Genomic DNA, 12,092 nt, shown 5'->3' on the forward strand with positions numbered 1-12,092 from the left:
TCCCAGATATTGTATATTTCTTGCATTTCTCTACATATTTTTAGACTTTTCTTTAATTGTTTTTGCATCCTTAATGTGGAAAACAATTATTTACTGCAGTGCCAATAAAAGCTATATTCTATAAGAGCAATAAAAATACTAAATGCATTTAGTTTGACAGTTGTATTCTTGCTTCTAAAAGAAATGGAAAGAAGAGTGTTAGGGACTGCAGCATAAGGTCTCTTGTGTTACATCTCTTAGATTATGTAGGGACATTAAAAACTCAGAGCTCTCAGTATGATGATAATATTAGGTCATGTAAGTACAGAATTTACACCCTACAATTTACTTGTATGGATCCCCTTGTCATTATTTCTGGATAAGTCACAGAGATAGATAAGCCACTCATGATAAGAAAAGACAAAAATTAGCACAGCATAACTGAACACGCAAGGGGAAACCAAAAATGCCGCCTGACCCTCCATCCCACTCAGAAAAAAGCAATGTTCAGTACAAATGCTTGTGATGTGCCATCTGTTAGAATGACCAAGACAGCAACCCAGCAGACACACAGATACACAGACCCAGAAGCACATATCCTTTCATTAAGATGGATTATTCTAGTGTGTACAGAGTACCGTAGTAGTTTAGTCTGTGCTCTGAAAGAAATTGGTTAGTGGGTACCACAATATAACAGTGTTCATGGGAATGGCAGAAGGCCCGGTGAATTCCCCAAGAATGAAAGGTGACAGCAGGGGGTTTCTGCCTGAAACAACTGGGACCATGCTGCATATTATGAAGAGCATACAACACAGAATCTAACAAGAGTGATTGGCCCTAAGACATGTCTGCTGGGTTTTAGAATCATACACATTCATAGGACAGCCAGAGGAAGCTCTGCTGAGGCAAACTCAGAGCTTTCATAATGAGTTCTACAAACCTATAAGTATGGTAAATTTGAAGAATGTTACAGAAGCAGCCCCTGAGTTTGGTTACTGCCAATGGCCCACAGAGAGTTCAGTTGAAAGATTAGCCAGGTGGCTCTAAGGACAGAAGATGCACCCCATAGTCAAAGACCAGACCTTGCACTCTATGCAGTATGTCCCATGAGTCTGAAATCAAAATAAAAAATAAAAACTTGCCCTTCTGTATCACTGGCCCATTGTTAAACTATGCAGTGACCTCTCTCGTGACTCCAGTTTCTTATGAGAATAAATTAATGGACTTGCACTTCCTTACTCAAAAACATCTTGAGAGTGTGAAGACAAAAATACATGTATTTATTTTTCTGTAATATTCTAGACTTATGAGACCCCCAGTAGCCGGGCTGATTGGACACCTAGGTTTGTTTTATGTTTGAAACTTTCAGTTCTTCCTTTTAAAATTCTGACTGTGAATGTTTTTGGTAAATAAAGCAATTTACTGTTATTAATAGTGTTTTTCACATTAAAGATGGCATTACAATTTATAAAACTCAATTCAATCAAAAATACAGCCATTGCAACATTTACAAAAGATAATAAAGATGCATTAATTTGTAATCAATGCATAAGAGTTTCATCCCTACCCAGTAGGGGCAGTAGAGAGTTATGTGAATAAGTCACCCATTATGAAAGAGTTCATTAACAGAGCTCTGGAAGATCTACAGTAGGTTTTAAAATATCGTTAGTAAAGTCTTCCCAACATGCTAAAAATCTTTTCACTTTTCCTTGCAAAGAAAAAAATATTTTATCTATGTTTAAGTAATGTGAGATTTTACTTTCTCTTTGAGTTACAATATATTTTGAATTTTTCCACACTTACAATAAGATCAGATTTTCTTGGTTATTGCATAATAAGTAAGTACCTCTGTCACACTTTGAATTCATGCAATATTACCAGCATAACCAAAGCAAAATGTTAGTCTCTGTAGGGCTGATGTTTGTAGAATGGGTTGATAGATTGGATTACCACCTTTACTTTAAGAATAGAGGGTTGTCATTTTCCAAATACTGTATTGTCTGTTGCATTGCCCAAAATCAAAGGTTTCTGCAGTAGCTGCCACTTGCCCAGCTTCAGCCTCTGAAGGTGTCATTGTCCCTGGCAACTCAATGTAGGCTACCAGTAGCCGAAGTTCTTTTCTCAAATATGTCTCATATAGCAACAGTATAATCAACCATCTTTCTTCTTTATCATCTTGGATAACTTCCAGGACAGAGTGCTCTATGCTTGCTCTTAGACCCCAGCAGAGATCTAATTTACATTTTTAAAATGTACTTTTGGAAGACTTATCAGCATTACAGCATAATAAGGTGATTTTTGACCTGTCTGGGTCACTGCAACTCCTTAACCAGCATTTTGTCAGCTAAATGGAAAGAACCTGCTGTACAGAGGGGAAGATTTGCATACCACATTTGAAGCTTGTTGATTATCAAAATACTATGTAATGACATCCTGGCTATACTAGCAATTTGTTTCTTCTTTCTGCTGATTTATGCCATAAGACTGATGTACTGGATTTTCATATTTTTATGATTGTATTTGTGGTAACTTTAAATTTTTTGTTGTTTATTCAAATTAGCAGAGCACTGAGTAGGATGACAAAGACTTTTTCTAATGGTACAATACATGTAGAACAACTGGAGATTAGGCGGTGGGGGGGAAGAAAGTAAGGATTTTTGACCTAAAATTGTCTATCCCATCCCTCATCATACTACAAGCTGATTGGGCCCAGCCAAATTGACTAACTGAAGCACAATCACTTATTCCTGGTCGAGCAATTATTTATATTCAAAATCCTTGACAATGAACAGGATTGTGTCTTTAGCCCTAGCAGGTTGTTTGGAGAGTTGAAAATAATGCTCTGCAACCTGGAATCTGGACTACAAGTATTACAAAGGGAAATATTTTTGCTTTCACCCTCACTGACATTTACCTATACATGTGTTAGGTACAGAAAATAAGTTTGAAAATCAAATCAAAATTAAAACAACTGTGGAGGATACGGGGTTGATCTCACTCTGTTTCTTTCTCTATCCCTAAGCCCAAACCACAAACCTTTACTAGCCCAGCACACCACAGCATAGAAGATGACAGTTATAATAGTTATAATAGAGTTATAAAAGATGAGAAGATTGTCACTTCTTACATTCAAGAAACACAGTCTCCTAAGGAACAAGGGCCTTCTCTGCTCTTTCTTATATAGTTCCTCTGTATTCCAAGACCAGTTCAACCTGTCATTGATAGGAAACCCAAGTATTTGTAGGAGTGCACCACTTCTATATTCATTCCACGAGTAATGACCAGACATAGAGTTTTTTTGGTGCGGTCAATAACCAGTTTCCTAGTTTTGCTATAGTTAAGTTGCAGACAGTTCTTTCTGAAACTCAGAAACACCTGACTACTACACTCCCTTATTCTTCTTATTGTCACATCCCATGAGTGCAGTATCATCTAAGAATTTATTCAAGTGACATGAGTGGTGTTATATTTATAGTCTGAGGTACACAGAGTGAAGAGAAAAGAAGACAGGACTGTTCCTTGTGGTGCTTCAGTGTTGCTCACATCCATATCACAAACACAGTCCCTGAGTCTCACAAAGTGCAGTCTGCCCAACAGATAGTCCATTATTTAGGACACCATAAGCTCATCCACCTGCATATCTCTGAGTTTACCCATTGACTGGAATGGCTTGAAGACACTGGAGAAGTCAAAAAACATAATTCTCATAGTGCTGCCAGCTTTGTCCTGGGGAGAATAAGCCTCTTGGAGCACATAGGTACAGTATTTGCATCCTCCACTCCAATCAGAAAATATGTTTAAAATGAATAATAACAACAATAATAACAATAATAATAATAATAATAATAATAATACACTTATTTATAAGACACATTTCAGACATTGAATGTAGGTCAGTGTTTTACAAAAAACATTCATATACTCTGTGTGAACTGGTGTTGACAAATTGATTGTAATGTGTATGTGTTCACCCAGTAATGGACTGGTGCACTGCCCAGGTGTTGTTTCAGCCTTACTCCTAAGAATTACTGGGATAGGTTCATGCTGCCCTGCAATCCTTCCCTGGATAACTGGGTTATTAAAATTTGCTGGATGGATGAAAAGTTACTAATACCATTGCTTATTTAACCTACCAATGATGATATGATAAAACAACTAATTAATTTATTAACTACTAGCAAAATACCCGCGCTTCGCAGCGGAGAAGTAGTGTGTTAAAGAGGTTATGAAAAAAAAAGGAAACATTTTAAAAATAATGTAACATGATTGTCAATGTAATTGTGTTGTCATTGTTATGAGTGTTGCTGTGTTTTATATATATAAAATACACACACACACATATAAACATATATATACATATACATATACACATATATATACATATCTACATATATATATATATATATATATATATATATATATATATATATATATATATATATATATATATATATATATATATATATACATATACACATCCACATATCAACATATATATATACACATATATACACACACACACGGTTTATGGGTGATGATTGTTTTACTCTTTTTATCTTTATTTTATTTTATTGTAGAATCAACTCCTATCTGCGCACAGCAGGGCAGCCGTGGGCAGATGCGTATGGTGTATTCACTCCATGTTATCGTGCATTGCGCTGTCAGTGGTATTTTGATAAAAGAATTTGAACAACATATAAGAAGCGTATAAATTATTAAACAGTAAAACATTAACATTTAAGAAGTAAAGTTACATTAAGTACTACTGCAGTGCCTTCGGGTATACCTCATTTTTTGTTTGCCCATTACATGCTTAAATGTATAAATTTTTTGGTGCACCTACCCGAGAACACGCGACATATAACAGAGCGTGGGAGAAGCATGGATTTTAAACACGCGTTGAGTTCATCTGCTGGTCTCCCTCGTGGAATAACTGGTAATGTTTGACTAAAATCTACAGCGAGTAAAACGACATTACCTCCTATTTTTTTTTTTACGATCTCTGAGATCTTGCTTTTTTCGGTTCAAGGCTTCATAAGCTCTTTTATGTTGTATGGTGTACTTATCCCAAACCATCATCTTTGACTGTTGCAAGACTTTCGCCTTGTATGTAGATCGGGGTAATTACATTCATTGCATTCCTAGTCTGAATCACAATCTGATTGTATGGGTGGTTACCTGGCACTGTAGGGTTGCCACCCGTCCTTTAAAATACGGAATCGTGCCGCGTTTGAGAATGAAATTGCGCGTCCCGTTTTGAATCAATACTGGACGGGATTTATCCCGTATTTTTTTTATCATTTTTTTTTTAAAGCAGCGTCTCATGCAAATCATCCCACACGCATTTTATGAAGATGCCTCCTTTCCTAGTTTTGATTGGGTAATACTTGATGTCATCGTTAGTTTGATTGGTGTTTTTAACTGTCCAGTGAGGAGGGCGTGTCTTTTAAGTACAGTCTGCAAAGTGTTGGCACTGAGATGTGGCATCAGCGCCATAGTTGAAGCCCCTAACGTTGCGGTCAGCAAGTCGGCTAACATCCGCCATGTGCCGTGTTTCAGTTGCGAGAAGAAGATCATAGAATGGTTGAAACTGTTGCCCCTAACGTTGCGCCACGGCGTGTGGTTCGTTTATACCTCGTGTCTTCTCATTAAACTTTTATCTCGCGAATATGTTATTGCAATCCGCAGCGGGAGCGTTTCTATAAACTTAATTTAAACTTACGTTTTACACCGTGCTTTGTTTCCCTTATGAACATGCTTGTATGCTTAACTCGCTCTGTTCTCAATTGTTTAATTAATTTTTTTCTCTTCGCTGTTTGCGGCTGTTCCTCCATTTCCCCCTACTTCGTTCTTTTATCTCGCAAATATGTTATTGCAATCCTTAACGGGAGCGTTTCAATAAACTGATTGAAAATAGTTTTGCATTTACCTTTGTAGTAAAAGGCGAGCTTTTAAGCCTGAGAAATCACCCCGTAAATGCACACGTTTAATTGGACATGTGTTACTATGTATGGTTACACAGTATTAAAAGACAGTGAACAACGTCAGTTACCTTTGTTCCCGCGTTTGATAAAAGGTGAGCTTTTAAGCCTGAGAAATCACCCCATAAATGCACACGTTTAATTGCACATGTGTTAATATGTATGCTTACACAGTATTAAAAGACAGTCAAAAATTAACGTCATTTACCTTTGTTCCCGCGTGTGACTCGTGCTGTAAATGTCTTCCTTGTTTTTAGTTCACGTGATTACGTAGGAGGCGTGATGACGCGATACGTGACTCCGCCTCCTCCATTACAGTGTATGGACAAAAAATATGTTCCAGTTATGACCATTACGCTTTGAATTTCGAAATGAAACCTGCCTAACTTTTGTAAGTAAGCTGTAAGGAATGAGCCTGCCAAATTTCAGCCTTCCACCTACACGGGAAGTTGGAGAATTAGTGATGAGTGAGTCAGTGAGTCAGTCAGTCAGTCAGTGAGGGCTTTGCCTTTTATTATTATAGATAGCCATGGGTCCATTATCTTTAGTAGTATAAGAATAGAGTTTTTTCAGTCTAGCCCAATGTAATGCCCATCCCATCTTGGGCATTCTTTATTTACATTACCCAAGTCACTATCTTTCATGAATTCATAGAATCTGTAGATGTGTCGTCCTTTAAAGAAATAACACATTTCAATGAGATTGAAGAGGAACTATGACAATGATGAAACAGTGCATATGTAATAGAAATTCATGTTACATTTTGGAAGATTCATTCAAAGACAATCAACAACAATTTGGATACAAAACTGATTTCTGCACCAATAAAGCACTGCACATGTAAAGAAGTGGACTGCAAAAGCAGGCATGCTACAATCATCATATCCTTCTGTTATTTTCTCTCCCCATAAACTTCTTTCTCATCAATCATCAAAATCATCAGAATAACTTTTAAAAGGATATATAGCGAGTCAAGTTGTTCATACAGACATGTTTAATGCTTGCATGAGCAAGGCTTGACTGGAGTATTGAGCTTGAACAGAAAGGATTAGCCAAGGGTATCCAGGGAAAACTTCCCTCTATACATCTTTATACCATGTCCTTACACAATAAGGACTTTGATATTTATAATATAGGTAGAGTTTAATTGAAATTATCTGTAAATACATTTCAGGAAGATTTGACCTTTGCCAAAATTGCAACTAACTTACTTCCAGAACTTAAAGTTGATGAAATGTTTACTTGTCTACTTAGCTACATTCTCAGATATACTTAATCCTGTTCAGGGTTTTCTGGACCAGAGTCTGTTGTGGTAGTGCTGGGTGCAAGGCAAGGAAGAAAACAATCCTTGGTGTATTGGGACTAACAAGGTTCTATTTTTTGGTGTTTAAGTGGTTCACTTAAGAGGTCCTTACAATAATGCCTCAGTAACCAGTTTTACCTATCTTGATGGAGAATATAAACCCATGGGGAAATACATTCATCTGCTAAGGTCCACAGCCTACTCTGTATCTTACAGTTCTCTTCATTGTGGTTAGTATTTAGTCTTGTAAAACACTCTTCACAGTAATGCTAGGCTGAGATTGCAACTTTCAGATGATATTTTCATACTTACTCATGTACTGTATATATATACAGTTAAATTAGGCTAGTGTTTATTAGCTCAGTTTGCAGATGGAGAGGAGAACTTATCTAAATGCTGGTTTTTAATGTAAACATTTTGATAATCACTTTACTACTCCTTCATTTTATTGAACTTGTCTTGTTCACTCTTTGTTAGATCAGAAATATAAAATTATATTCTTTAATATTTTAAGAAATATATTAAATGGATTTTTTGTTTTGCACAGAAGATTATGCTGGTTCTTACTTTTCTAATTTTGTTTTTAAGAGTTTCCAGATACTGTGACAGGCCTTTCTGATGAAGGCATGCAGTGTACAATAGGCACAATTACAATGAATTGCTTTCTTTTCTCTAAGTTAATGATGGTTTTCATCACATTGCCCACTTAAAAACTGAGTGAACTTTAATATCAATTCAAGGGCATTTTGGGCCTAAGCCTATGCAGTCAACATTGGGAGCAAGGCACAAACCAGCTGATCACAGGACTTGTTCACATATCCAAACTCTCCCATAACAAGCTGGTTTAGAGTTCCCAGTCTCTGTAAGTAACATTAGTATCTGAAGCACACCCCATAGATACACATGGAGAACACCCAAAAGCCACCCAGACATTAACCAGACCTGGATTTTTACCTTCAAGGGGCTAGATATTTTGATTTACTTTTCTATTTAAGTAACCCATCACTTTCACTACTGATTATGAACCACCAAAAAATTTTATGATGCAGTTTTTATGATTAAAGCAATTTGCTGTCTAATCTTTAGAGTGTTTTAAAATTAGTTTATCCACTTTGACATGTGCTTTGTTGAAAAGTGGTCAAGCATAGGTGTACAAGTCATAGAATACCCAGCCTCATTTACTTTCTCAAGTTTACTGTTGTCTGCTCAAATTATTTTATATTTAATGTGTACATTAAAGCAGTAATAATTTCCTGCAATTGTGGGTCCTAATTTGTTTCACTCTTTTTCCCTTTTTAGAAAGAAAAATGATTTGGCATTTAATAAAGATTACCCTTTTCTGGATGGCATTATGGGGTATGGTTCAGAAAAGCATGCAAGACTGTGAAAAAGCTGTGAAACTATCAGAGATGAACTTGACTGTGAAGTACAAGCTGCCAAGTTTTGTTGCTGACACACCCATCCAGAACATTGTGTTTTTCAAAGGTCACATTTATGTAGCAGCTGTAAATAAAATTTATACGCTAAAAGAAGATCTCGAACTTCTGTCTGAGTACAAGACAGGGCCTGTATTGGAGTGTTCAGACTGCTCACCTTGTGAACAATGTAAACCAAATGCCAACAGTTCTCTGCACTCTTGCAAAGATAATGTTAATGTAGCTCTGATTGTTGAAACCTATTATGATGATGAAATCTTCAGCTGTGGTTCTGTTAATGGTGGTGTATGTCAGCGTCATGTCCTGGAATCAGATAGTCCCGAAGACCTGGGAAATGAAACCAAATGTATGTACTCCCCAAGGATAGATGAAGAATGCTGTGGTTGCCCAGACTGTATTGCAAGTCCTTCCGGAACAAAAGTGTTGAGTGTTGAAAGTAATGGGCTTGTCCAGTTTTTTGTTGGAAGTACGATTGCTCCTTCATATTCTCATGATTTACAACACTCTATTTCTGTAAGACAAATGAAGGAAACGCAAGATGGCTTCCGTTTTTTCTCTGACCAGTCGTACATGGATATAATACCCGAGCTAAGGAACTCTTACCCAATTAAATACATTTACACGTTCCAAAGCGACTCCTACGTTTACTTCTTAACAGTTCAAAAAGAGTCTTATGATTCTCCACTGTATCAAACCAGGATTGTCAGAATTTGCTCATCAGATCCTGAACTGCGAAGCTATGTGGAAATGCCTCTGGTGTGTATCTTAACAGAGAAACGAAGAAAACGGTCCACAAAAACTGAAATGTTTAATATTTTGCAGGCAGCTCATGTCAGTAAACCTGGGGCAGCTCTTGCAGCCGAATTAGGCATTTCTGTTGATCAGGATGTCCTCTTTGGTGTCTTTGCTCAGAGCAAGCCAGGTTCTTTTGTACCATCAAACAAGTCAGCTGTCTGTGCTTTACCAATTAAAGCAGTCAACAACTTTATCAATGACATGATTCACAAGTGTTATACAAAGCTGCCTTACCATTTTAATGGATCAGACAAGAAATCCTGTTATAACACGGTAAGATGATATCTTCTGACTTACAAAAACTGCAGATTTGTTCTACCAGTGTGAAAGTGAGCACTTGGCTATTAAAGGTGGAAAATACTAGAGTTGTACCAATGGCGAGTTTATTTTTTATTTTTATTTTAATCGTCAAAATCAACCAATCCTAATCAGCTTGCTGATGTTCTGCCATCTACAGTATGTGTGTCATGATCGCAAATCTGAATGGAGACTTTATGGTCCCATATGTAAAATGAATCACCTGTTTGCAATTGCATGTTTCTTCATTTTTACAGCCAGTAGGGGCTAATAATGGAAAGGAACAATATAATGGTGAGGACCTGTCAAAATGCAGCCTGTTTTAAGCATTGGACCTTGCACCCCACAGGGCAAAACCTGATCTAACTTTGAAACAGCATATTTAAGTAATGCATTGTTATAAACTCTAGAAAGGGCAGCACACCATCTGTCAATAGTTTCTCGCGTACTAAAGTATAAAGTCATAGCTGTATGCTCCACAGAAGTGCTCCGGATACACTGAGATAAGAGCAGCAGTAGTGCCAACTCTAAAAACAACCTATCCAACTTTTGCTCCCAGCTTTACAGGCCCAGATTTTGTACTCAGCTGTAATCAGGAGGCTACCTCTTTTATCTAAGTTATTCTGATATGTCCGATGTCATTCACCCCATGGTGACTGGCTGTGGATATCAGCTCAGTATGCGCATAGTCATGTTAACTGCATGTTAAATATTTAAAGACAGGGTCCATGATGCTACAAGTTAGTGCATTAAGTGACTGCACACGTTAAAAAGTGAATATGTTATTTGTAATGTGTATTGATTTTGCACTGACAGGTCGGAGTGGTGATAATTTTGCAGTGTTCATTGTGTTACACATGGTTAGTATACAGAAGCAGTGAGATATATTTTATCATATAAGAAAAAATGATGTACAGTGTATTGAAAAAGATGTAATATCAGGTCAAGGTCAGGGCCAAAACTATTGACAGTTTGTTTTTTTTTTCCCATGGTTATGCAGCTTTTCAAAACTGTCTGCAGTACACATTGTCAGTCATTTAACTGGATTGTCCATGGCTTTAGAGTTTGAAGTGAGATTAAGATATTTCAACATGTTCTGTTTCTTTCAGTAATTGCAGTTGATCTGTGAAAACTTGCTTATGCAAGAATACAATTCTGTCAAAAAAAATGTCAAGTAGTGTTTCACTTTATGGAGAAATTTGAGAAGTATGTTGTATGCTGTATAACTGATCAAATGTGATCATGTCATTTCCTTGGCATACTGTTTATTCTTGCCAGGTTGACAATTACCTTTATTATCAAATCCAGGATCAGAGTCAAGAGGAAGTTCTGCACGTCATCTCACTGACACACTAACACTGAGTGCTTACAGCCAACAAATTATTCAGCAGGAATGTTTCAAGAAATGCTGCTTTATATTGCCTCACTGTAGTGGTGACTGTTCTTTTCTATCTTTAGCCAACTCAGAAGTTTTCTTTATTTTTAGTAATTCTTTTGTGTCTTTGTTAATTACAATATTTATGTAATTATTTATTTATGGAACCTCTGTAAAAAGCTAATTTGCTCCCTTGGGACAAATCAAGTGTTATCTATCTATTGTGGCCTGTTGGAGGTGCCACTCAGCCCAAAAACCCCAGACACAACTACACCACTACAGTCCTAGCTTCAAATGAAGTTATTTTTATTAAACAACCACCTTCAATAGGTCTCTTCTTTCTAATACAATGAAATACAATTCTTTCTTTTCATTTATTTCCCTTTCTTCACTCCTTCCTTCACTCCTCCTGGCATGTCTTCTTACCGACTGAGACTCCCTGATTGAAGTAAAGCAGCTCCCTTTATACCGGACCTGCAAATATTTCAGGTGTCATAACATTGCAAGCACTTCCAGGTCAAACAAAAGCCCCCACAGTTCCCTTTACTGGCACCCATGGTGCCATGCAGGGCTATCCAATGGGACTACGACACCCAGGATACCTCACATTGTGAAGGTGTGGGTCGGCACCATGCTCCCACATCTGTTTTGGGAGCCTGTTGAACCTAATCGGATAACATAACATAATCGGATGAGCCTGCAGATGAGGACACAACACAGAACAAGGGGTAAAGAGTGAAAGTGCAAAAGTGCTTTTATTTAAAACAAGTCAAAAATCAAAACTGTGTTCAAGAGTGCAGTGCAAATCCTTAATAAACAAATAATCCATAAAAAGAACAGTGTCCATGTGAAGGTTAAAATCCATATTAATAATCAATTAAAACAAGGTTAAAGCATGGCAAAAAACTGTCCTTAAGAAAAACCTC

At 37.0% G+C, this 12,092-nt stretch overlaps 2 protein-coding genes across 2 annotated transcripts in view; both read left to right on the forward strand.

Annotated features, from left to right (window-relative positions):
• The window catches only part of cav2 (caveolin 2), a 516,729-nt gene that overhangs the window by 124,925 nt on the left and 379,712 nt on the right, over positions 1–12,092 (forward strand). The window lies entirely within an intron of this gene.
• met (MET proto-oncogene, receptor tyrosine kinase) overlaps positions 1–12,092 on the forward strand; it is a 206,386-nt gene that overhangs the window by 7,206 nt on the left and 187,088 nt on the right. Inside the window, exon 2 of the mRNA XM_028814530.2 lies at positions 8,563–9,767. Coding sequence (XP_028670363.2) covers positions 8,571–9,767 — 1,197 coding nt within the window. The 5' untranslated portion in view covers positions 8,563–8,570. The remainder of the gene's footprint in view (positions 1–8,562; positions 9,768–12,092) is intronic.

The sequence above is a fragment of the Erpetoichthys calabaricus genome, chromosome 1 (genome assembly GCF_900747795.2).
Source record: "Erpetoichthys calabaricus chromosome 1, fErpCal1.3, whole genome shotgun sequence".
NCBI lineage: Eukaryota > Metazoa > Chordata > Cladistia > Polypteriformes > Polypteridae > Erpetoichthys > Erpetoichthys calabaricus.